The sequence below is a fragment of the Ammospiza caudacuta genome, chromosome 24 (assembly GCF_027887145.1).
Source record: "Ammospiza caudacuta isolate bAmmCau1 chromosome 24, bAmmCau1.pri, whole genome shotgun sequence".
Taxonomy (NCBI): Eukaryota; Metazoa; Chordata; class Aves; order Passeriformes; family Passerellidae; genus Ammospiza; species Ammospiza caudacuta.
This window is the reverse complement of record NC_080616.1, coordinates 4,643,623-4,669,869: the sequence shown is the minus strand read 5'-3', so window position 1 is coordinate 4,669,869 and position 26,247 is coordinate 4,643,623. Positions and strand designations below refer to the sequence as shown.

The 26,247-nt window shown below is 46.2% G+C and overlaps 2 protein-coding genes across 5 annotated transcripts; one reads left to right on the top strand and one right to left on the bottom strand.

Moving 5' to 3' along the window:
* Positions 1-1,457: 1,457 nt before the first annotated feature.
* YOD1 (YOD1 deubiquitinase) lies at positions 1,458-6,800 on the bottom strand. The gene is made up of 2 exons (XM_058819339.1): positions 6,571-6,800; positions 1,458-5,995 (listed from the first exon to the last, which is right to left on the bottom strand). The coding sequence occupies exons 1-2, from the start codon at positions 6,776-6,778 to the stop codon at positions 5,289-5,291; spliced, it is 915 nt and encodes a 304-aa protein (XP_058675322.1). The 5' UTR covers positions 6,779-6,800; the 3' UTR covers positions 1,458-5,288.
* A 689-nt stretch (positions 6,801-7,489) lies between these two features.
* PFKFB2 (6-phosphofructo-2-kinase/fructose-2,6-biphosphatase 2) lies at positions 7,490-25,080 on the top strand. Of its 4 annotated transcripts, XM_058819271.1 has the most exons (16): positions 7,490-7,653; positions 8,237-8,362; positions 8,454-8,550; positions 8,857-8,923; positions 9,047-9,121; positions 9,220-9,276; positions 9,688-9,812; positions 11,227-11,434; positions 13,837-13,983; positions 15,430-15,534; positions 16,186-16,315; positions 17,743-17,805; positions 18,338-18,411; positions 19,707-19,925; positions 21,581-21,644; positions 23,015-25,080. In XM_058819271.1, exons 1-15 carry the CDS (start codon positions 7,590-7,592, stop codon positions 21,605-21,607), a joined length of 1,584 nt encoding a protein of 527 aa, XP_058675254.1. In that variant the 5' UTR covers positions 7,490-7,589; the 3' UTR covers positions 21,608-21,644; positions 23,015-25,080. The 4 variants fall into 4 exon arrangements, with proteins under 4 accessions (XP_058675254.1, XP_058675256.1, XP_058675255.1 ...); XM_058819273.1 differs by lacking the exon at positions 15,430-15,534; XM_058819272.1 differs by lacking the exon at positions 21,581-21,644.
* The last annotated feature ends 1,167 nt before the right edge of the window (positions 25,081-26,247 follow it).

The window sequence follows — 26,247 nt, the reverse complement described above, 5'->3', positions numbered from 1 at the left end:
CACTTTCCTGCAGCCAAACTGCAGGCACAGCCTGTGTGCTGACAAACCAGGTATGGAAAACTGCACACAGTTAATGGCTCCTGTTGCACAGCACTCATCAAACCTTCCTGTGGCCAAGGAAGGTTCTATTTATTTATTAAATAAATTTCTATTTAATATATATAATCATTATTTATATATTTATTTTCTCTTTCACAAAAAGGAGCTGGAGAATGTAGTTAGTCCCTCCTGTTGCACAGCACTTATTAAACCTTCCTATGGTGAAAGAAGGTTGTATTTATTTATTAAATTATTTATTATTTTTATTCATATTATTTATTTATTATAACATTATTAAAGTTTTTATTTATTTTTAAAATTATTTATTATTATTATATAATCATTTATATAATATTTATTTTCTCTGTTTCACAAAAAGGAGCTGGAGAATGTAGTTAATGCCTCCTGTTGCACAGCACTCATTAAACCTTCCTATGGCCAAATAAGGTTTTATTTATTTATTAAATTAATATTTATTTATTATATAAATATTATTTGTATAATATTTATTTTCTCTTTCACAAAAAGGAGCTGGAGAATATAGTTAGTGCCTCCTGCTGCACAGCACTTATTAAACCTTCCTATGGTGAAAGAAGGTTGTATTTATTTATTAAATTATTTATTATTTATTTATTCATATTATTTATTTATTATAACCTTATTAAAGGTTTTATTTTTAAATTATTTATTATTATTTATTATATAATCATTTATATAATCTTTATTTTCTCTGTTTCACAAAAAGGAGCTGGAGAATGTAGTTAATGCCTCCTGTGGCACAGCACTCATTAAGCCTTCCTTTGGCCAAAGAAGGTTTTACTTATCTATTAAATTAATATTTATTTGTTATATAAATATAATTTATATAATATTTCTTTTCTCTGTATCACAAAAAGGAGCTGGAGGATGTAGTTAATGCCTCCTGTTGCATAGCATTTATCAAACCTTCCTATGGCCAAAGAAGGTTTTATTTATTTATTAAATTATTATTATTTATTTATATTATTTATTAGAACCTTATTAAAGGTTTTATTTATTTTTAAAATTATTCACTATTATTTATTATATAATCATTTATATAATCTTTATTTTCTCTGTTTCACAAAAAGGAGCTGGAGAATGTAGTTAATGCCTCCTGTTGCACAGCATTTATCAAACATTCCTACGGCCAAGAAAGGTTTTATTTATTAAATAAATATTTATTATATAAATATTATGACATAATATTTATTTATTATCTCTGTTTCACAGAAAGGAGCTGGAGAAGGGAGCTGAAGTGTTCCCATTGCTTGCTTACCTTTAACACCAGAAGCGAGAATGCAGCTCTCAAGCTTTAACAGTTTCCCAACATTTTCCTCAAGACTTTAAATTAAAAATAATAAACAAGAACAATAAACAAGGGCACTGTGGTCCTGGACAACCTGATTTTGTTAACTCCTCTGTTTTATTCCTGTTTCAGGGAGACAGCTGAAACAGCAGGAGCGATTCCACCAATTTGCAGGAATTTTATTTGCAACAAACCTGACAGCAGTTTTAGAGCTGGACGCAAAGTCTGATTTAAAATGCAGGCAGACATTTAATTGCACGGCAGCTGCAATTTTGCAAACAGCAAGCTGACAACTTTCAGTTCCTCTTGTGGAGCTCCCTTGGCAGGGAGAGGCTGCAGGGCTGGCCCATGGGTGGGTTGTGCAGTGAAATCAGGCACACACAGATGATTCAGCACCCAGCCTGTGGCAGCCTGATTGCTCAGAACCTCCTGCAGCAGCACAGAATTTCTGCTCTCCTCATTCAGCCCCTCCCCAGAGGAGAACAAACACAGCACTGCAGGGTCAGACAGGTTCCAGCTGCCCCAGAGCTGGGATATTCTCCAGGAGAGCAGGATGGGCACAGGACACTGTCCCCAAACTGTCACAATGGCCCCCCGTGACTGTGCCCAGGGAAAGGTGCTGATTTGAGATGTACCACGGAACAGGATGTTCCTTCTCTCAGTGCTCTTTTGATAGGAGTTTGCTCAGAACTTCAGAATTGGGTTTGTCCTTCAGAAATTCCAGTTATTACTGATTTTCTCCCCAAACGCCTCTTTCAGTCTGTTGCACCCATGGAGTAGATCTGTGTAATACTGGACACAAATATTTGTGAAGTTGGTTTAATAATTTGTATACAAGATTCTGGAGGGATGTAAAACTCTCTTTACAGCTGAGTCCTGATATCCCAGGTACCACATTTCACAGAATCCCAGAGTGGTTTGGTGTGGAAAGGATCTTGAAGCTCATCTCATCCCATTCTGATATTCAGAGTTCATCCCACCACTAGAAGAATGCCATTTTTGGGATAATTCCCTGACTGTGTCATTAAGAGCAGGAAAATCCTAGTTAAAACATATTAAAAAACACTCTAGTACAAATTTTTAAAAAGGAGTTGTACTTTAAATCTATCCAGTTGTGACTTGGAGGTACTTTTTGTTTGGGAAAGTTTAGGAGAAATTTTTCTTGCAGTCAAGGAAAGTTTAGGAGAGTAAGGAGAAATTTTTCTTGCAGTCAAGGACTTGTTCTTTGTCAGCCTGTAACAATATCAACTTTTACCACCACAAATTACAGGTATATCTTTTTTTAACCAAAGAGATTTTATTTTTCTAGGCAACAAAAGAGAACATCCAAGCAGTGATAGTGACACGTTCTCCCTCCAAGGGAATTGATTCTCTGGTAGCAGATTCCCAATGCAAACATGATCTAGCAAAGCTCAACACTCTGGATTAAATAAAGCTCATTTTTCAAATACTGCAACTGAGAAATACCAGAAAAAAAAAAAAAAAAGTTTCACACACTTAAGAGAAATCCATCCAGGACACAAAGCTAAAATCTAAGGGTTGCTCCCCAAAGTCAAGGCAGACAATAAATATGGATCTTCCACTTGTGTTTCAAAGACACCTGGTGCACCTCTCTGAGGTAGGTATTGTGTCCATGTGGCAGATGGCAAAGGGGAGGATCAGCTCCTTGTCCCAGGGTGTCCCTGCTCCCCTGGGACAGTCAGAGCACACCTGGGGCTTGCCAGTCCCTTGGTCTCGTTCCTAGCCAGTATTTCAGCTCCAGTAGTTCTAACACAGTGTCATCTTCAAGTTCCTTTGAATTGTCAGGTATTTCTGGAGGTTTGTAAGCATCAGCTTCTACAGGGCTGGGTTTAATGTTGGGTTTGGGGGGGTTTTATCTTCTTTTCCTAATGACAGGCTAAAAGCAGAGTGGGGTTTAACACTGGAAGCTAAGTGGCTTTCTATAGGGAACTCCCACCAGTGCTAATGTGTGTTTTAATACTGAATTAAAAACAAACCCAGTCCACAGTGCTCTGGGTGATTCCTAGAGCTGGTGAATTATTCATGCCTTAATTCAGCAAAGCACTTAAGTAATTATGTTCTTTCTTCTGTAAAACCCTCCTGTATTTCAAGATCTCTGCTGAGAACCAGAAATGGGATTTTAGCAGAAAAGGTGATGTGGCCGCACCAGTTTGATCAGGTGCCTGAGGGAACAGAGCCCTTTCCAACTGGGTTTTAGGTTAAACCCACGTGGGGTTTATTTCTGCCTCAGTCTGAGGATGCTCCTTCTTGTTCCCCAGTCTAAAAGTGCAAGGAAGGTCACTCAAAACAGTAACAGAAGAATGGCAGGCAAAGGATACTTTAAAATTCAAGAAACAAGGATGTGTTGCAGGCATTTCAAATTAAAAAAAAAAAAAACATAAATCCCCTTCAGTAATATGCACCTTTACAGCACCTTTTAAAAGCCCTCAAAAGCACTTGCTGTTAAGCTTCACAACCCCACTGTGAGGTAAAATAATTCCAATTAAACCTTAAATTTCACCTTCCCTGATTCTGAACGGTCCAAGGAGTGGGGAACTTTCCCCAGCTTATTTTCATCTGAATATTCAGCTGTGACATTTCATTATCACAATGAAAGTCTTGCTACTCCACAGTCAGTGGTGACAAATCAAACACATTAAGGCAGAAAGCAGATGGAATTTCAAGCCTCCCTTCTGGCTCTGGCCTTCAGAGGGCAAAACTTTTTACCAGCAGAGTGAGAACTCAATCTTAAAGTGCTCATTCACAGTATTTGGAAACTGGAACAGCTTAGTAACACCATGGCCTTAATTGGCTCTACTCAAGTAAAATATTCAATGTAGTCATTTAACAGATGCAAATTAAGTCACATCCCTAACTAGTCACTTCCCTCTTGCAGGAATTCCCAATGCTATTATGAAGAAGAATCCCAAGTATTCCAGGCAACATGCTTATGCTCTGATGCAGTGTAAACACCAGGGGGTTCAGAGTTATTTTTCAAGCAACTAAAAACTACCTACGGAGGATTAATAAGTTTTATTCAACACTTATCCATCTACTCATTAATTTAAAGGCTACCTTAAAGCTTAGAGGCCATTGCTTTCCCTAAAGTTCTCAGCACACAAACTACACAGGCTATTCCTGATGGTATAGGGCAGCTCAGAGATCCTTTTTCCATTGTAAATTGTATTTTTTATATTGTACTTGGTATTTCCATTATAAATCATGCACCACACGAGCAGTTTCCCCTCTGAGAGCTGCTCATATGTGCAGAGCCCAATTCTCAGTGTGAGTGGTGCTGATATGTGTGTTTGCCAAAGCCTCAGATTAACTGAATTCCCCTGAAAATGTACAATCAGCACCTCAGAGGTGGATTTTACAGCAGTGTTGGTGTAAAATCCTGGCTGAGGATTTTACAGCAGTGCTGGACAAGCCTGGCTGTTTCTGTCTGCTCAGATCACACATTCAGCACCTCAGAGGTGAATTTTACAGCAGTATTGGTGTAAAATCCTGGCTGAGGATTTTACAGCAGTGTTGGACAAGCCTGGCCGTGCCTGTTTGCTCAGATCACACACTCAGCACCTCAGAGGTGGATTTTCCATCAGTATTGGTGTAAAATCCTGGCTGAGGATTTTACAGCAGTGCTGGACAAGCCTGGCTATGTCTCTCTGCTCACACACACACACACACAGAAGATGATGAAATCAAGGTGTGGCTGCCACTGTCCACCACCAGCCCAAGTGCCATCCCTACTCCCAAACCTGCGCATTGACCACCATGAAGTTAATTTAGTTAATTAGTTAATAAGCTTTTCAAGCTCTGTGAACGGAATTTTATGATTACAAACAGCTTATCTGGGACTCCAGAATCTGATTCCAGAGCGCTGAGGTAGTCGATGGCACCCTCCTCGTGCTGCTGAGAGAGCTCACACCTCCCCAAAGTTGGTGTGTCCGGTCTCCCTGGCGTGCTCCCTGGCCTCCAGCTGCCCCGTCAGTCCCTTCTGGCACACCATGCAGCGCAGGGCGAAGCGATTCACATCCGTGAACTGCCTCTTCCTGCGGGCTTCATCCGCCAGCTCCAGAGCCTGGGCCAGCACCACGTCATCGCTGCTGGGGAAGATGGTCTGGGGAGGAAGGTCCGAGGAGGGCAGGCGGCGCTCCAGCGGGTCGTAGTGGATGCCGTCGTAGATGAGCAGCACGCGCTTGCTGTAGCCGGCGTCCTCGCCGAAGCGGTCGATGCGCACGGTCTGCGTGTCCACCACGCAGATCTCGCACTGGTAGAACTTGGAGAGGATGGAGACCTCGATGGCCCCTCCCCAGGTCTCCTCCCTGCGGATCCAGTCACAGTATTCCCGGTTGGTTTTGCCCAGCACGGCCTCGCAGTACGACTCGGGGTCGCTGGCCACGATCTGCGCGATGAGGTTGCGCATCTCCGGCGCGCAGCCGGGGTCGTACACGCCGCCCTCCACCACGTAGAACACGCTGGTGAACAGGCAGGAATTGTCTGCTGGCACCACCCTCCTGACCAGCACGGGCACGGCTTCCCTCACGGGCTGGGACATGGCTTTTTTGGCCACCACCGGCGAGCCGGGCTCGGGTTTGGATGTGTCCTCTTCCACGATCAGAGTGTCACCTGCCACACAGGAGGAGGGACATAAAGGGGGGGACTTAAAGCCGGTGCTGCTCCTCCAACACAACAACACGGCCGTGCTGGCATTACTGAGAGTCACAGAAGGGAATCACAGAATGTTTTGGGATAATAAACATCACCCAGTCCCACCCCTGGCAGGGGCAGGGACGCTTTCCACCAGCCCAGGCTGCTCCAAGCCCTGTCCAGCCCGACCTCGCACACCTCGCCCGTTTCCCCCAGCTCGGTATCCCGCCGGGAAACAGCGTCGCCCAACAGCCGCCGGCACCACAACGGTCCCCGCGGGACTCACCTGGCCTGGCCCGGACCCCGTCCCCTCCAGCCCCGCCGCTTCTCCCTCCGGACCCCCGGGACGCAGCCAAAGCACCGGCGGCGAGCAGGAAGCGCTGCCGAGCCGGGCGCTGACGCCTCCCCCGGCAGCAGGAACCGGCCCGACCGCCGGTTGATGAGGGGCGTGTGCGCCACGGCCTCTTTAATTAACGTAATTACAGCCGGCGGGGCGGCAGAGCCCTCAGAGCGCCGCCCGCCTCCCTTCTCCCTCCGCCCCGCGGGGCCCTCACCCGAGTGGATGCCGAGCTCGCCCAGCCGCCGCTCGCCGTCGCTGAGGTCGAGGCTGCGCGGCGGGAAGCCGAGCAGGAGGCGCTGCGCGGGCGCGGGCACTCCGGTGAGCGCGGCGAGCGCGGCCTGCATGTCGCGGAGGCGGGAGTGCGGCGACAGCCCCGGCAGCGCGTGCGAGCCGCTCCGGGCCTTGCAGCGCAGCCGCAGCATCCTCGGGGCCGCCGCCGCACCGGCCGCCGCCGCTTCCGCTTCCGGCCCGTGCCCGCCCCGCTCTCGCGAGAGCACGCAGAGCCCCACCCCCCCTCCGCAGCCGCAGCAAGCGGCCAATCAGAGCGCGCGCGGCGCCCGGTCATTTGCATAGCGCCCTATTTTTGCATAGCGCGAGGCTCATTTGCATAGAGCCCTTGTCATCGGTAGGGCACGCCGGGCTTGTGATTTGCATACAGCAGGTGACACCGCCCACTTAATTTGCATGCAGCCGGACCCCTCCTTGCCATCTCATTTGCGTCGCCGTGATTTGCTGTCCCCTCCCTTCCGCGACGATTACCTCCCATTTGATTTGCATAGCCCGCCTGGATTTGCATAAAGGAGCGAGCTTCGCTCCCCTTTCATCACCGCCCATCTCATTTGCATGGCGCGCGTGCTCCGCTTCTCCTCCCGCCCCGCCCACCGCCCTTTCGGTCTTATTTGCATACAGCGCACGGTTGCCCCGCCCTCCAGATCTTATTTGCATACACCGCGCGGCTCTCCCTCCCTCCCGGTCTTATTTGCATGCAGCCAACGGTTGTCCCGCCCTCCCGGTCTCATTTGCATACAGCGAACAGTTGCCCCGCCCTCCCGGTCTCATTTGCATCCAGCGCGCCCCCGCGCGCGTGACGCGGGCCGCTTTTTCCCGCCCCGCCGCGCCCCTTTTCCCGCGTGTTCGGTGCCCGGTTTCCGTTCGCCGCCGCTCCGCCGTGCGCGCGAGCCCCGCCGCTCATTTGCATGCGATTTGCATGCGGCGGGGCGGCGGAGCGGAGCCATGTCGGCGGCGCTGCGGGGCGGCGGCGGGGCCCCGCGGGGCAGGGCCGGCGAGAAGCAGTGCTGTGAGTAACCGCGGGGCCGGGAAGGAACGGAACCGGCACCGGGAGGGGGGGATAGGGCTGCGCGTTCGCCCCGAGCCTCGCGTCCCTGTCCTGGCTGTCTCCTCCCGCGCGGATCCCGTCCTGTCCCCTGCCCTGCTGTCCCCTCCCGCGTTTCCCTGTCCCCATCCTCCCGGATGCTGCATCCATCCCCATCCCGAGCTTTTCGCCCCAAATCCGCCTCTCCGCGGGCGTTTTGGGAGCCGGCTCGGGCTGTTCCCCGAGGGAACGTGACCGTTTTGTTAAAAACATCTTTGGTTCGCCCTTGACGGTGCTGCCCGGGCGGGAAATGCTGTTAACGCTGAAAGCCCCATTAGGCAGCGGTGCTGCCTCATTAACAAACACCTGGAGACCACAGAGCGGTCACAGCAGCTCATTAATGACAAGGACACAAAGCCAGCCCGTCCTGGGATGCTCGTAGGTGTTTATCCACCAGGAGATGGGATAACGCCGTGCTGAGTCTCACTTTATGCTCTCCAGCGCCCCTGATGCCGTTTTGGGGTTGTTTGGGGTTTTTTTGGTTTTTTTTTTTTTTTTTTTTTTGCAGCATGGGCTTCCTACATGACCAACTCCCCGACGCTGATCGTGATGATCGGGCTGCCTGCCAGGGGCAAGACCTACATGTCCAAAAAGCTCACCCGCTACCTCAACTGGATCGGGGTGCCCACCAGAGGTAGGTGGCTGTGTGTGGGGACACCCCTGTCCCGTGCTGGCACATCCCTGCCAGAGGAATGTCCTCACCCTCCCCTCTCCCGTGTGTGAAGTGTTTAATTTAGGGGTGTATCGGCGTGAGGCAGTGAAGTCCTACAAGTCCTACGACTTCTTCAGGCACGACAACAAAGAGGCCATGGAAATCCGCAAGTGAGTCCCTGGCAGGGCTGGGGGCACTGGAGTTTTGGCAGGCTGTGGGTGTGAGGAGCAGAAAATAACCCAGAGTCCCTGGGGAAGGGAAAAGGAACAGCACAGGCTGTGCAGGGATCCTGCCAGGGATGGACGTGGGAGTTTGGGGTGGCACAAAGCTCAGATCTTGGTGCCCCAAGATTTTTGGGGCCCTTAGGACGGTGCAGGGCTGTGAGGGAGGTGCTTGAACCCCTCCCTGCTGGCTCAGAAGCTTTGCTGTGGGAATACTTTCCATCAGCTGTGACCATCCCTATTTCTGTCCCGCAGACGCTGTGCCCTGGTGGCTCTGGAAGATGTGAAGTCTTATCTCTTGGAGGAGTGTGGGCAAATAGCTGTAAGATCCTCTGCACTAAAAATAGCTTTACGTCAGGGCAGTTCAGATCTGGAGTGTTCAGGCACCTGATTTGGGGTTTAAAAGGCTTAAGATGCTCAGTGCTCCTTCCTCGTTTTCTGCCAGGTGTTCGATGCGACCAACACAACTCGGGAGCGCCGGGACCTGATCTTGAACTTTGCTAAGGAAAATGCTTTCAAGGTAGTGCTTTAACTGTGTGTGTGGTTTAATTTGCAGTCTCTGTGGCTCCCTGGCACAGGAGTTTTGGCTCTGAATGTGCTCCCTTGCCTTTTCCCCAGGTGTTTTTCGTGGAGTCTGTCTGTGATGATCCAGAGGTCATCGCTGCCAACATCCTGGTGGGTGCTGCCCTTCCCAGGCTGGGCTGCTGTGGGAGTTTGGGTGCTCAGTGCAAGGTCACAGGCTCAGGGAGCTCCCTCTTGCCTTTCACCTGCCCAATAAGCAGCTGGGATTTGCAGGTTTATTAAAAGCCAGAGATGCCGTTATGTGAGAATGTGGGAATGGAGCGGAGCTGGGAATGGGTGACCTTGAAGCTGTGCTGGCCAGGGAGGGAGGGCAGAGCTCTGAGCCAGGGTGTCTGTCAGGGCCAACCACTTCAGTGCCTTAAGAGTCGCCCTTTGTTTCCTCTCCAGGAGCAGGTTTTTCGTCGGGGCAGCGTTAAACAATGTGGATTTGTTTCAAAAGGGGGGAATGTTATTCATCTTTTGTTCTCTCTTGAGTTTGCTAACTCACAGCTGTCTGTTGGGCAGGAGGTGAAAGTTTCCAGCCCTGACTACCCAGAGAGGCACAGGGAGAATGTGATGGACGATTTCCTGAAGAGGATTGAGTGCTACAAGGTCACCTACCAGCCCCTGGACCCGGATGCTTATGACAAGTAAGCAAATCCCTTGGCACATCCCTTAGCAACATGAGCTGCTTTGCTGTCAGGGTGCTCCAACACCTCTGCCCTCCCCAGGTGTGGCTGAGTGCAGGTGAATCACAGGTCCCCAGTGAGATTTGAAGGGATTTTTCTCTGTGTGCAGGTGAATCACAGGTCCCCAGTGGGATTTGAAGGGATTTTTCTCTGTGTGCTGCAGAATCACAGGTCCCCAGTGAGATTTGAAGGGATTTTTCTCTGTGTGCAGGTGAATCACAGGTTCCCAGTGAGATTTGAAGGGATTTTTCTCTGTGTGCTGCAGAATCACAGGTCCCCAGTGAGATTTGAAGGGATTTTTCTCTGTGTGCAGGTGAATCACAGGTCCCCAGTGAGATTTGAAGGGATTTTTCTCTGTGTGCAGGTGAATCACAGGTCCCCAGTGAGATTTGAAGGGATTTTTCTCTGTGTGCTGCAGAATCACAGGATGGTTTGGGTTGGATGGGATCTCCAAGCCCATCTCTAAGAGCCATGGGCAGGGACACCTCCCACTATCCCAGGCTGCTCCAAACCCTGTCCAGCCTGGTTTTGGTCACTCCCAGGGATCCAGGGGTGCCCACTCAGGGCAGGATTTTTAAGCCCAGCAGTTCAGTGCCTGTCCTACCTCCTAGAGGAGCAGTAGCTGGGTGACACCAGGTGCTCCTGCCTCATTTTTCAAACCACCCATGTGGGTGTTTTTATTTTATATCCACTGCAGAGATCTCTCCTCATTAAAGTGGTTAACGTGGGCCTGGTGAACTGAGTGCAGGATTACATCCAGTATAAAATTGTCTATTACTTCAAACAAGCCACCCATGTTTGGTGGTTTTATTTTATTTTATATCCACTCCAGAGATCTCTCCTTCATTAAAGTGATCAACATAGGGCAGCGGTTCCTGGTGAGCCGAGTGCAGCACTGTCACAGACGTGTTTTATGAAAAATCCTTTCCTTAGGATTTTTTCCTCCTGAGAAGCTGAGATGAAAAAATCCTAAGGTTTTTAGGAACAAAATGTAAACAATGGTTATCTGCTGCTGTGGAATGCAACAGGTGCATCTGTGATTGGTCTCATGTGATTGTTTCTAATTAATGGCCAATCAGTCAGCTGGCTCAGACACTCTGTCTGAGACAGAAGTCTTTGTTATCATTCTTTCCTATTCTATTCTTAGCCAGCCTTCTGATGAAATCCTTTCTTCTATTCTTTTAGTATAGTTTTAATATAATATATATCATAAAATAATAAATCAGCCTTCTGAAACATGGAGTCAGATCCTCATCTCTTCCCTCATCCTTGGACCCCTGTGAACATGGTCACACAGGGCTACATCCAGAGTAAAATTGTCTATTACTTCAAACAAACCACCCATGTGGCTGTTTTTGTTTTATATCCACTGCAGAGATCTCTCCTTCATTAAAGTGATCAACGTGGGCCAGAGGTTCCTGGTGAACCGAGTGCAGGATTACATCCAGAGTAAAATTGTCTATTACCTGATGAACATCCACGTGCAGCCGCGCACCATCTACCTGTGCCGCCACGGCGAGAGCGAGTACAACCTCCTGGGCAGGATTGGAGGGGACTCTGGGCTGTCACCCCGGGGCAAGCAGGTATGTGGGAGCCAGGGCTGATGCCTTGGAGTGGTTACCCTTCAGTTTTAGCTTTTGGGTTTCTCAGATTCCGTGCTGGCTGAGTGTGGGGCTCTGAGCTTTGTATGAGGTATTGGCACAGATGTGTTTTATGAAAAATCCTTTCCTTAGGATTTTTTTCTCCTGAGAAGCTGAGAGGCCTCAGGAACAAAATGTGAACAATGGTTATCTGCTGCTGTGGAATGCAACAGGTGCATCTGTGATTGGTCTTATGTGGTTGTTTCTAATTAATGGCCAATCACAGTCCAGCTGGCTCAGACTCTCTGGTCAGACACAGGATTTTGTTATTCCTTCCATTCTTTTCTTTTGCTTGCCAGCCTTCTGATGAAATCCTTTCTTCTATTCTTTTAGTATAGTTTTAATATAATATATACCATAAAATAATAAATCAGCCTTCTGAAACATGGAGTCGACATTCTCATCTCTTCCCTCATCCTGGGACCCCTGTGAACAGCACCATAAAGTGTTAGTAAGTTCTCTTCACAGAATCACCCGGTTAGAAGAGATCTTTAAGATCATTGAGTCCAACCCAGCCCTAACCATGGCACCCAGTGCCATATCCAGTCTTTTTTTAAACACATAGGAATGGTGACTCCACCACCTCCCCAGGCAGCCATTCCAGAACTTTATCACTCCTTCAGTAAAAAACTTTTTCCTAATATTCAACCTAAATTTCTCTTGGTGCAGCTTGAGACTGTGTCCTCTTGTTCTGTCGGTGCTGCCTGACACATTCAATTCCTTGACAATTCCTGACCTTTTCTCAACACTTTTATCATCTATCATTTTCTCTCTATAGCAGCATCTCCTTCATATTCTGTCCTAATCACTGCAGAATCATCTGCTTTGGCTTTCACTACATTTGCATCACCTTTTCAGTCTTTACAAATTATTGCAGCAAATTCCTCTTCCTGGGCCAGGCTGATCCCCCAACATCCCTTTCTGAAGCCTTACATAACTTAGACTTTCAAAATAAGACTCAACTGAAAAATACAGTTTAATAGAATCAGAGAATGCTCCTAAGTACAGTTGAAAAAGCAAAGCAGAAATGTTGGAAATAATAACATTAGAATATAAGTAATATCTTATTGAAAATATATTCTGATATAAACTGTATCTGGTTTTTCAAACAGGGTAGTTAGACTAAAGAATCTTTTTCCAGCTGGGGAATCAAAAAGCATAAACAAGAGTGAATTGAGGGGAGCAGAGCAGGGACTTCATGACCTGAAGCTGTAATTGGACAATTAACCCCAATATGGAAATGGACCAAAACTTATAAAAGTGTAAAAACTCATGACTGGGACCCATCCTGGGTGTAGCCCTGTCCAGGCTCTTGTATCCTTTAAAGGCTTTTCAATAAATACCTGTTTTATTGCCTTTCAATAAATACCTGATTTATTCTTTTTACTCTGTTCCAGATCAGTCTGGGGCTGGACAAGACTAAGAAAATAAGAGTAGATATTTATTAAAGGCCTAAATAGTTACACCTTGGGCAGTCAGAAGCTGCACCCAAGATGAAATGATGGTCATGAGTTTTTTCAGACTGAAATAAGTTTGGTCCATTTGCATATCAGGGGTTAATTCTGCAATTACAGCTCCAGGTAATGAAGTCAGATACCCCCAGTTCACTTTTGTTCACCCTTTTCTCCTTGAATTCCAAGCCCAGAGGGATTGTTTTGCCTGAAAATGTGAAGATGGTAGTTAACCCTTTAAATGGAGTTTAGAGTTAGGCACAAATGCAGTACAGGATTTGAAAATTATAAAGGTTAAAGTAAATTAGAAAGGTTAAAATCTGAAGGCATCAGGCTCCACATCCCCAAGTATGCTCTGAGCAGGTGCAGCTCCCCTGCCCCCTCAATGCCTTAGGATTTTAGCTTTTTTGCATTTAATATATTTGTAATCCTGCAGTTCTTTATTGTATAACTGTAAACTCCATATTCACTGTGAGCTGCTGCTTTCCCATTTTGGGCAGACACAGCAATTCCTCTCCAGGCCTGGAAATCAGGGACACCCCACTGCGTCAGGCCCCAGAAATGGAAACAAAAGTGAGTTGTGGGCAGCAAACTGAGAGTAAATTACTTCATTATCTGAGGATAAATTATTTCATTACCTGAAGCTGTAATTGGAGGATTAACGCCCAACATGCAAATAGACCAAATTTATAAAAGAGTGAAAACCTGTGACCTATAGACCATTTTTGGGTGTAGTCCCCTTGTGGGGCTTTTCCTGCCCTAAATACACCTGAATATTTATATTCAGTAAATATACCTGCTTTTTTATTCCCTTAATTTAGTCCGACCTGTGTTTTTAGGGAGCCCAAAAAGGCATCACCCTCCCCCTAACCTCCCTGGGGCTTTTCTCCCCAGTTTTCCCATGCTCTGAAGAAGTTCATTGAGGAGCAGGAGATCGTGGACCTGAAGGTGTGGACGAGCCAGCTGAAGAGGACAATCCAGACAGCAGAGTGCCTGGGGGTGCTCTATGAGCAGTGGAAGATCCTCAACGAGATTGATGCTGTGAGTGAGAGGCTGCTTAAAAAAACTCAGCTTTTCTAGGTGGGGAACGATGCTTTAAGCCAAATTCATCACCATAAACCCAGCTGATTTATGTTGGAACCCTGGATGGTGAGAATTTTCAATTTTCTGTGCAGAGCACTGCATTTGACCTGTGGAGAAGGCTTCCAAAATTGATTAACAGCAGTGAGATTTTGGGTGTGTAGTTGGTTAGAAGTGTGTAATGCCACAGGGCAGAAAATGTAGAGTTTAGGGTTTTAGAATATAATAATAAATATGAAGGTTTTAGGGCAGAGACAGGTTGTTGTTCTTTACCTTCTTCTTCATGGATTTGGGTGGGGAATAATGTTTAAAGCCAAATTAATCACCATAAACCCAGCTGATTTATGTTGGAACCTTGGATGCTGAGAATTTTCAACTTTCTGTGCAGAGCACTGCATTGGACCCAAGACTGTGGAGAAAAATTGATAAATAGCCCTGGGATTACAGGTGTGAAGTTGGTTAGAGGTTTGTAATGTCACAGAGTAGAAAACTTAAAGTTTAGAGGTTTAGAATATAGTAATAAATATGAAGCAAGATGGAGATTTTAGGGTGGAGACAGGTTGTTGTTGTTCACCTCCTCCTTTTCCTCCTCCTTTTCCTCCTCCTTTTCCATGGGTTTGGGTGGTATTTTATAATTTAACAGAAAAGTCCACACTACAGGCTTTGAGAGATCAGTTATTGGGTTAAAAAAAAAATAATCTAGGTATCATTTCTTAATTAAATAGTTTAGCCTTAAAAACCTTATAACAAAAAATAATTTACCATTTTATACCTTCCTAATAAAAGATTACAGGACTCATTGCTGTGAGGCTGTAGCACTAATAAGAAGCAATAAACACCAAAGTCTAAACATCTCAAGTGCCTTCAATCTTAACCCCAACAAAAGCAGAGAAAAAACAAACAAACCCCCACAATTTCTGTTGATTTATAGCCATGTTTTTGTATTAATGGAGCTCAGCCTTCCAGGATGGGGTTTGGGGTGGTTTTTAGAGGGCTGAGAGTGCTCAGAGCTGCCAGGGGATATATTCCAGGTGGTGTGGAGGAGGAAAAGAGCACTGAACATCCCAGACATCTGTCACACCCTCCTGCCTGGCCAAAGGTTGCTGCTCCCACTCTGATTCCCTCAGGAAATTGCAGGCTGGTTGCTGGGGAGGTGAGGGCTCATTTGTCATCCCTGGCAAACACCAGGGATGTAATCTTTTTTTTTGGTTTTGAGATAAAAACCAAAGCCCAGCCTCTTCAAACCAGCCTGGCACCCACACAGGGGCAGGGCTGGGTCACTTGCAACACCTAAAATTTCCATGCCAAAAAGGGATCTTGGCCTCAGCCTCTGCTTTTCGTGCCCTCCCTGCCGGCCCTCTGATGAAATGAGGTTTGTTTGTGGTAAGCAGTTTTTCCGTCCCTCAGGGGGTCTGTGAAGAAATGACCTATGCAGAAATTGAAGCCAAGTATCCAGAGGAGTTTGCCATGAGGGATCAGGAGAAATATCTTTATCGTTACCCTGGAGGGGAGGTGAGGACCCTAAAAAGCAACAACACACAGTGCAGTGAAAGAAACATTTATGTGGGGGTTGGACTTAAAACTGATTCCATTTGAAGTTATTCTGCCAATATCTGTATGCAAAATTGCAGATTTTCATCCCAATGAAAGCATTAGTGTTCCCAGTTGTCTTTTGGGGGAAATGTTTCTTGATTTCCCCCATTGGGGTGTGCAGATCCATTTTCAATCCATTCATTTGGCCGCTTGCTGGGTGCTGCCCTCAGACACCACCTAGGGGTTTCTGCATCCCAGAATTGTCACTGAGAAACCACCTGGGAAACAAAATTATCCTGGGTGTGGCCTGGAGTAATTTCTGGCTTTGCTTCACAACCTGTTTAAATGAATCATTTACTATTTTATTTGGTTTTTTTCCCTGACTGCACTCATTGAGTTCCCAGTAATCCAAACCCTCCCAGAGTCTGAGGCTTCTGACACCAAATTTCACTTTCTGCTGTTGCCTTTTTTTGGCTTTTTTTTGTACTATTTTTACCCCACCACCCATAACCTCCTTGAACTTTCTGCTGCTTTGACTGATATTTCCCTGAATGTGACTGTGTTAATTGCCACCTCTGTTTAACCCTGTGTTTACACAACCCCTTGACCAGTTCCTGTTTGGTTTTCCAGTCCTACCAGGACTTGGTGCAGCGCCTGGAGCCAGTAATTATGGAGCTGGAAAGGCAAGGAAATGTCCTGGTTATCTCCCACCAGGCAGTTATGAGGTGCCTCCTGGCTTATTTTCTTGACAAGAGTGCAGGTACAAAAATAAAGGGATGGCTCCTGTCCCCGCTTCCCCTCATGGGGTTTTTGGGAGGGTGGTTTGCAATGACTGGGTGGATTTTTTATTTTATTTTATTTTATTTTTATTCTATTTATTTTTATTTTTATTTTATTTTTTATTTTAATTTTTTTATTTTTATTTTTTTAACCAGGTGGGGGTTTCTTAACAAACTGTTTAAAAAAGGAGGAAAGGAAATGTTTCAGCAGTGGTTTAACCTCATGGGGTTTTGAGAGGGTGCTTTGGAATGACTGGGTAGATTTTTATTTTATTTTTATTTTATTTTATTTTATTTTTTAAATTTTTATTCTATTTATTTTATTTTTATTCTATTTTTTATTTTTATTTTGTTTTTATTTTTATTTTTTTAACAAGGTGGGTTTTTTTAACAAGCTGTTTATAAAAGGAGGAAAGGAAATGTTTCAGCAGTGATTTAACCTCATGGGGTTTTTGGGAGGGTGGCTTGGAATGACTGGGTGGATTTTTATTTTATTTTATTTTATTTTTTTATTTTTGTATTTTATTTAATTTTTTAAAATTTTATTTGTATCTTATTTTATTTGTATCTTATTTTATTTGTGTCTTATTTTATTTGTGTCTTATTTGTATCTTATTTTATTTGTATCTTATTTTATATGTATCTTATTTTTATTTTATTTTTATTTTAATTTTATTTTTATTTTAACAAGGTGGGGTTTTTTTTTAACAAGCTGTTTAAAAAAGGAGGAAAGGAAATTTTTCAGCAGTGGTTTAACCCTTGAATTCCAGCAGTGCAAGGAGAATGGTTTGGGTTAAAAAGACCCTTAAAAGGGTTTAATCTGAGAGCCTGAGTGCCATCCACTGGCTCTCACTCCCAGCATAATTCCCATTTAATCCTGGAATAGTTTGGGGTAAAAGAACCCTTAAAATGGTTTAATCTTGAGTGCCTGAGTGCCATCCACAGGCTCCCATTCCCAGCAGAATTCCCATTCAATCCTGGAATTATTGGGTTAAAAAGACCCTTAAAAGGGTTTAATCTGACAGCCTGAGTGCCATCCACAGGCTCTCACTCCCAGGACAATTCCCATTCAATCCCAGAATGATTTGGGTTTAAAAGACCCTTAAAATGGTTTAATCTGGGTGCCATCCACATGTTCTCATCCCCAGCACAATTCCCATTCAATCCTGGAATTATTTGGGTTAAAAAGACCCTTAAAAGGGTTTCATCTGAGTGCCATCCACAGACCCTCACTCCAAGGAAAATTCCCATTCAGTCCTGGAATGATTTGGGTTAAAACGACCCTTTAAAGGGTTTAGTTTGACCCTCTGTGGTGGGCAGGGACATCCCAGTGCTGCTGTGGGACTGGGGTGGGGACAGGGGGGCTGTGGCATCCCAGGTGACCCCAAAACACCTTTTTGTGCCCTAGATGAGCTGCCCTACCTGCGCTGCCCCCTCCACACCATTTTCAAGCTCACACCTGTTGCCTATGGTAAATAACTGCTTTATTTTCATTTTTAATTTGAATTCCTCTCCTGGTTTGTGTGGGGGGAAGTTGTGGGAGGTTTGGGTCCATGTGTGGCAGCACCTGGCCATGCTCTAGAAGCTTTGGTAATACATCAAGAGGTTATTTCCTGGTTAATATACAATAAATTAACAAGGAAAAGGGTTCTGGGGGGGTGGGGAGCAGATGTGGAGGTGCAGGGTCTTCTTCCCTGACCTCTCTTTTAAACAATTGGATTTTCCCAATTTTTCCTGTTTTTTTTCCCAATTTTTGTGGGCCAGCAAGGCTGTGCCTCCAAACTTGGGGTGCAGTCAGTTAAAATTGGCTTTTCTGTGCAGCCCAAACAACTCAGGGCTGTGCTCTCACACTTAAAAACCACCAAGTGTAAAATTCTGTTTGCGGGGTGAACTGTGGATTTATGATCTGTGTTATTTTTATAAATAAGAGATTCATTCCTGTGCATTTTCCCTGCTGTTTTGTTAATAAATTACTCATATAAATTTCTTTCTCTGGGGTGAAGGCTGCAAAGTGGAGACAATTTCCATGGGTGTGGAGGCAGTGAACACCCACCGGGAAAAGCCCTCCCTGAACTCAGTAAGTTTTGCTGCACCTCTCTGGCCCCACCTTTTCCAAAACAAGCCACAAAACACTTAAAACACTTGCTAGAACTGCCTGGTGCCTTTCAGTGAGCAGAAGGATTCTCTATTTTGGGAGAAATAACCCCCAAAAATCGGAATTAATTTTAAGGTGCCTCCCAGGCCAGTGGGGATATTTTTCAGAGCTGTTGTAGGGAACAGAAATGGGCAAATTTAGGGCATAAGATTATAAACTCCAGGTTTTGCTCTCAGTTGTTAGTGTGGTGTTTGTTGCTGATGCTATTGGTAATTTCAAAAAGTAATTTGGCAAAAGGGTTAAAGTGGATTTTTCTCCTTGTCTTGATGAGTTTTCTCTTTCTGAAATCCTCTCTCTGCCATTGTTTAAATGACTGTTGCCATTGTTTAAATTGCTATTTAACCTTGTAACCACCTCAAAAGTCTGGGGGAGATCTCTGAGGGCCTTGACTTTGCAAACCCTGTTTTCCAAAGAGACTGTAAGGAAAACCTCAGTGATTGCCTCTAATTAATTCCCCCAATTAGAGAGCACAAACCAGCTCTGCTGGCTCACAGGAACTCTGAATGCATCTGATTTTAGGTTTTATCCATTCAGGCTTTTTGTTGTAGTTTATGAAGATCCCTTGGGCTGGGATCTGGTTATTCCTTTGTGCTGAGGGAATGGGGAAATTGGGAACCTGCAGCTGTGCCTGGAGGCTCTGTCAGGTGCCAAACTGAGGACATTGGGCATGATTTGTGTGGATCCTTGTGGTTTCCAGCTCACAGGGAGTTGGATTAGGTGATGCTTAAAGGTTCTTCCAACCCCAACCACTCTGGGATTTATCACTTTTCCAACTTCTCTGTGACCCCTGCATGGAAATCATTGCTGCCCACTTGGAGGCTGCTTCTGTTCTGTGCTTTGCTTGGGTAACACAGCTGTTTTGGGGCAGAAGAAGGAGGAAGAAGGGAGAGTTTTCTATTTGCTTATTTTTTTTTTCACTTAAATTCTTCGTGCAGAGAGAAAGAAAAACAAACAAACAAAAAAATAAGAAAAAACCACCACCTAAACAGAGCCACCTAAACAAAACAAAAGTCCCAAAGGGAAGTAAAACTGCTGAAAAATCACTTTGCAGTTGTCTCCAAGCTGGATGAAGTTGTTTCCAAGCTGGTGCACAGCTGGGGAAGGCCCAGCCCGGTGCGGGGTCACTCAGGGAGGGCTGCTGGCGGTGTGTGACGTTCGTGCCTTTAAACTCTGGTTCCCCCTTTTCATTCCTGGTGATTCCCTCTGTGTGGGATCAGCACGAGCTCCCCAGCAGCCAGAGCCCTGTGAGGATGAGGAGGAACAGCTTTACCCCGCGGGCCAGCGCCGACACCGTAAAGCGCCCGCGGCACCACAGCCTGGGCAGCAAACCCCTCCACCTGCTGGGGCCTCTCCCATCCCTGGATGCTCGAGGGCCTCTCCCATCCCTGGAAGCTGGAGAAGGGGCTGAGCAGCCACAGCTGGAAGTCTCTGTCCAGGTGGTACCATCGCTTTGCTCTTCCTCCCCACCATTGCCCGAAATCCAGGCCCTGCCCAGGAGCTTGAGCAGGGTCTCTGTTTCTGCATGGAAATTATCCAGCCTGGGTTGGATTAATTGAAAAAGCCCTTCAAAACCAACTCCAAAACATCCAAATTCCCCAATCCAGCTGAAATTGTGGTGCCAGTCTTTCAGAGTCAGGCTCCACACAGGCAGGTTTCCATCAGTGCCACGGGGTTTTGGCATCCCTGGAAGCTCGAGGGCCTCTCCCATCACTGGAAGGTCAAGAGGGGCTGAGCAGCCACAGCTGGAAGTCACTGTCCAGGTGGTGCCATCCCTCTGCTCCCCCTCCCCACCATCGCCCAGGGTCCTCCCCAAAATCCAGACCCAGGATCTTGAGCAGGGTCTCTGTTTCTGCATGGAAATTATCCAGCCTGGGTTGGATTAAGGACAAAAAACAACTGAAAAACCCCTTCAAAACCAACGCCAAAACATCAAAATTCCCCAATCCAGCTGGAATTCTGGTGCCAGTTTTTCAGAGTCAGGCTCTACGCAGGCAGATTTCCATCAGTGCCACAGGGTTTTGACAGGGGCCTCTCCCATCCCTGGAAGGTCAAAAAGGGGCTGAGCAGCCACAGCTGGAAGTCACTGTCCAGGTGGTGCCATCCCTCTGCTTCCCCTCCCCACCATTGCTCAGGGTCCTCTGTTGAATTTGCAGGCAACCCCAACAAGGGAAGAGATGAGAATCTTGACTCCTTGTTTCAGAAGGCTGATTTATTATATTATTTTCTATTATATATAACTATATATTATATTATTTTATATTATTTCTATTATATTATTTTTGTATATATATAATATCTATTATATATATATTATATTAAAAGAAAATTATATATTAAAACTACACTAAAGAATAGAAGAAAGGATTTAATCAGAAGGCTAGCAAGGAAAGGAAAAGAATGATAATAAAATCTTGTGACTGACCAGAGAGTCTGAGCCAGCTGATGGTGATTGGCCATTAATTAGAAACAACCACATGAGACCAATCCCAGATGCACCTGTTGCATTCCACAGCAGCAGATAACCATTGTTTATATTTCGTTTCTGAGGCCTCTCAGCTTCTCAGTAGAAAAGATCCTAACAAAAGGATTTTTCATAAAATATGTCCGTGACAGTCCTCTCCGAAATCCAGACCCTGCCCAGGATTGTGAGCAGTGTGTCTTTTTCTGCATGGAAATTATCCAGCCTGGGTTGGATTAAGAAAAAAAACCAACTGAAAAACCCCTTCAAAACCAACCCCAAAACACCCAAATCCCCCTATCTAACTGGAATTGTGGTGCCAGTTTTTCACAGTCAGGCTCCACCTGGGCAGGTTTCCATCAGTGCCACAGGGTTTAATTCTGGATAGGGTTTTGCTTCTGGGCTAAAACCTGATTGGAAAAGTCATCAATACCCACTTTGTCCCAATTTTTTACTGCAGCCCAGTGCTGTCCCTGCCTTCTATCACCTCCTGCTGCAACACAACCCTGCCCTGGGCTCACAGGAAAATTTGGGGCTGCTTCACTCCTCCCTCGTTTGCTTTGCTGCTTTTCCTATTTCAGTCTCTGTAAGATGCACTTTGAGCCCTGCTGTGCTTCTCTGTTTCCTTTGCAGCCTCCAGAGGGAAATGCTTGCCTCTGAGCACCACTGCAAGCAGCTTGGGTGTGCTCTCTTTGGGGTTAGTAAGTTGGATTTCTCTTGATTCCTGTTGCATGGAAACTACCCTGGGCAAAGACAAACCCATGGAGCAGAAGGAATCTTGTGCTGGATAAAACCTGAGGTTTTGGGGGACCTCAGTGGGGGCTGAGCCTGCTGATCCAGGGGCTCCAACTGGGCTTGGCTGCTGGAAATTGTGGTTTTAGCCCAGCTTGCTCCATGCCTGGAGCAGGACATGGGATGGATCATGGTGCTGAGCAGGGCAGGATCCCAGCTGAGTGTCCCAGGACAGGGTGTGGTGACATTGCTGCTCTCAGGGATTTTGTAGGAGTCTCTGGATTGTGGATTTGTCGTTGATTTTCACTGTCTGAGTGTGTTCCTGGTGTCTCTTGGGCCCTGAGTGAGGCAGAGGAAGGAGTTTAATCAAAGCTCTCTATTTGTTGTGGTTAATTTACAAGGTGGTCACTGTGATGGTTCTTGGGTGGTTCTGGCAGTGGGATTCCCCATGGAGAAGGGGAATAAAAGTGAGAAACCCTGAGTAACCAACCTGCCTCCCTATTCCTGAGCTTCTCCACCTCTCTGAGCTTGTGTGGGCTCAGGCTGAGATGGGAAAACCCTTCAGGGTTTGGCAGGAGGCTGAAGTGTCACTACAGGACACAAAACAACACCAGTGCACACTGCTGCTCTCAAGGTGAAGAAGAAAAGGGAAAGTTTATTTTCTGACTCCAACATTTATAAAAGTGACCCTGGATTGGAGGGTGACAGTGCCCCCTCTCCAATGACACTGGGCAAACCAACAGTCCATCAAATTTCTCTTCCTCCATAAAAGAATGCAAAACAATGAGTTATTTACAGAAAGTGTGTGAGAAAGTTTGCTACAAGAATATAAACATCAGAAGGCTTAGAAAATCTTAAAAAATCACTGAAGGGTGATGTAAAGAATGAAACAGGTCTTTGTGTGTCAGACAATACCTTTTCCTGACTTAGAGATGGGGCAACTGAGAGGTGTTTAAAAACTTTTATTCCATTTTCAGTCTTATTTGAAGGGTGAGACAACACAGATATTATAATTCACACTATCACAACCAGAAGCCAATTATTTCCTAATTACAATACACTATAAGCATTTCTTGGCCTATCAGCTTTTTGCCATGCCATGCTGTAGATGTCTTAAAGCCAAAAATGTAAAACTACCCTTTGTGGGTGTCACTACACACATTTTCCATATTTTTGTGCTTGGATGGAAGGGATGCAGCAAATCCTGAGGTGGTTCCTGCCCTGGGCAGCAGCTCCATGGAGCTGGCCTCACCTCTCCATGAGCTGAGCTGCCTCCTGCTTTACCCCCTCCTGCCTTCCTTGCTGTGACCTCTCCTCTTTCTCTTTTCCCTGCAGAAAATGGCCACTTTGGGCGTGTAGGAGTTCCTGCTTTCCCCTTGGATCCAGCTGGGAATTCCAGCACCAGGAGGAGCCGGGGCTGGAGCATCCCTGGGGCACCGTGAGCCACCCTGGCCAGCACTTGCCTTGAACTGTGATTCTAGAGCCTGTCTGTGTCTTTTTTTTCTTTCCAAATGCTGCAGTGTCTGTCCATGGGGCTGGAGATGATTTCCTGTGGAGATTTTTCCAAGCTGCTTTTAGTGCTCCCAAGCCAGCGCATCCCCGGGTGTTGAAATCGTGTCCCACGCCTTTCCTCCTGGCCAGGAGCCCAAATTAACCACAGTGGGAGGACAAAATAATCATGTTTTCACTCGCTGAGGCAGCTTTTCTTTGGAAAAGACATTTCCTGGCCAAATCCCCCGGGTTTTATTTCTCCATTTCCAAGTTATTTCCAAGTTCAAACTCAATTTTTTTTCTGGTTTTCAGCCATCCAGGGAGCTCTTGGTAGGGTTTGACTTTCCCTCCTTGAGTGCTGCTGTGAATCCCCCAATCTGAGCCAGTTCCTTTTGGCTTGGATGTTTGTTCCAGGCTTTTTCTTGGATCTGACACCCAGAAATCCATCCCATGGGCTGCCTCCTGTGAGGGACAGATGGGAATGAACCCTCCTGCCCCTCTCTGGGATCAGCACTGCTCCCAGTGCTTTAAATCCCATCTCAACCCCTATTTTAGCTTCTCCTCCCTACCAAAACTCCATCCTGTCACTCATTTTTCCTGCATTTTTGGGGTGTTTTTATCCATTTACCCCCAAAAATGGGAGCATGGCTGGGACCAGCAGGGCTCCTGGGCAGGGTTTGCAGGAAGCACAAGGGTTTTTACCAGTTTTCTTTATTTTACACCAAATTTTTAGGCCCAACAACAAGCTTTTAACTTGCCTCTGAATAAGCTGTGAATGTTCCCAATGCTGCCTTTCATAGTTTTAAGCTGTTGTAGAGTTTGCAGCTCTGTGTGGCCGTGTCTTAACTTAAATCCTTCCCTTAAATCCCCACCAAACCCCAATTTTCAGTTCTCTCCCACAAGTCTTGACTTGCATTTTGCCAAACTCCATTTTACCCCACTCCAGCTGTTCTTGCAATAAGGGCAGGACCCTCAGGTTGGGTGAAAAAAGGAACATTTGGGTCCAGAACAAAAGGCTGTTCTGGACCTGCTGTTCCCAAATGACTCCAGGATTTATCTGAGCAATTCTGGGCCCCAGAAGTTGCTTATTTTAAATGTGTAAATAAATGTTGGATATACCCACAGCAGGGAAAATATGCCCTGGTTGTGGAGGAGCTCAGCAACCCCAGAGCTTGAGGCTTAACCTGGGCATTTTGAGCTCAAACTTGGTTGTTTTAAACACTCCCAGAGTTGTAATTTGATAAAACTGAGATAGAGAGGACCAAGGCACAAATCTGGACCCCTCAGGATTTCTGAGGAGCGGAAAAATGTGTTGATCTAAAGCAGTTGTGCCACAAAAGGGTGAAATTTGCTGGTGAAAAATTGAGTTTCTATTTGTTTTTCTCCTCGGGGTTTTCCCCCCCAGGTCTGGTTTTGGATTTTAAATGTTTTTATGTTTAGAAATAAACCAGAAAAAATAAAAAAAAATGTTGAAGGAAGAGATTTAGAGCCTATCCATGGCAGTCCTGACTGTCACACTCCAAAGTGCTCTGAACGCACAAACCCGTCCTTGTCAGGCTGGCTGCTCTGACCAAACCCCTCCTGCTCTGGAAAAAGGAGTGGAAAATGTACTGTAGGATGTTTACACACAAAAATGCTGGGATAACTTGCTGAAGAGTTCAAGATGTTCATATCACTGAGCAGTAAATGATTGTAAGGAGACAAAAAAAAAAAATCTATATTTTTACCTGCTGGGATTTGTGAATGTCGCTGTTGATTTGTTGTTGGTGGTCGTGACTTTTGTTTTTTAATCACTGCTGAAAATCTGGTGTTTTGCAGTTTGGCTCCTTTTGGGGGCTGTGGGGTGGAATTCCATCTTTCTCTGCAGTGTTTGTGCCTCGGTGCTTTAATTAAAGCTTTTTCCTCCTGCATTTTTAGCCTTGAGAAATGGTTTAAAGCAAACATACCTGGAGCAGAGCAGCAAATCTGGGAGCAGATCATTGCCCTGAGGGGCTGCAGGGCTGGGGTGATGCCAGTGGGCACCTCCTGGCAGCTCCCTGTGCCAGGGATTTCCTTGAAACCACCTGATTTCCCTTGGCACTGGGCCTGCAAACACCCCAGAACAAACAGGCCTTGCACAACGAGGGTTTTTAGAGATGTTTTTTGGTGGAACAGCTCGCGCTGTCAGTGGGGTCAGTGCCGCGGCCTGGTGGATTTGGGGGTGTGAATGTAAATTTGGGGGTGTGAATGTGAGCCTGGCACCTTCCTGAGCATTTCCCCAGGACTTGGGGAGGGTTTTGTGAGCCCCTGAATTTCTGTGCCTCTGTTTCAAGCAGCACAGGTGGAGCTGGCTGCTGTCACCTTCAGTGGGGCCTGCCTGCCCCTGTGTGTGTCACTGCAGAGAAAAAGGAGTACTTGGGCTAAAAGCTGCTCTTAAATCTGGGAAAAACTGCAAAATGGGGGAAAAGAGTTCAAGCCAGCCTGGCTGGCTGCTCTGTGTGCACTGCTGTGACCTCAGAGCTGTCACCTGTGCCAGGTGTCCCCTTCCCAGCAGCTCGGGTGGGTGACACTGAAACCCAGCCCGGCCTGGCTGCCAAGGTAGTAGGAGAGCTGGGAATGTTATTGAGATGAGGATTAGTGGGATTCCTAGCAAGGATGGGCTTGAAAATTGGTCAGAGGAGCTTCAGTTCATGGTCAGGTTCAGGGGGTGGTGCTTGGAGCGATGGGTGGTTTGTTAGAGGGGGGATTTATTGATACCAATGACAGAAGTTTGGGCCGGATGATTAAAGAGAAAGTGTGTCATGATAAAAAATGAGGGGTTGGGGTTTAGCTGAGGCATATCATTAAGGAGGCCTCTCTTTATTTTAAAAGGCTACTGCTGGTTCATAGCTCCTTAATGATTAGGGTGATACCAGAGAGGATCAGCTTTCCAAGCTGGCCAGGGGAGTGGGTTCTACTACCATTGGTATCACAGCTGAGGGAGGAGAGGCACCAGCACCAGCCTGGCCAGGGCCACCTGCCCTGGGGGTGTCCCCAAGGCTCACCCTGTGCCCCTCTGAGGGCGAGCAGTGCCAATGCCACCCCTGCTGCTGTCCCCC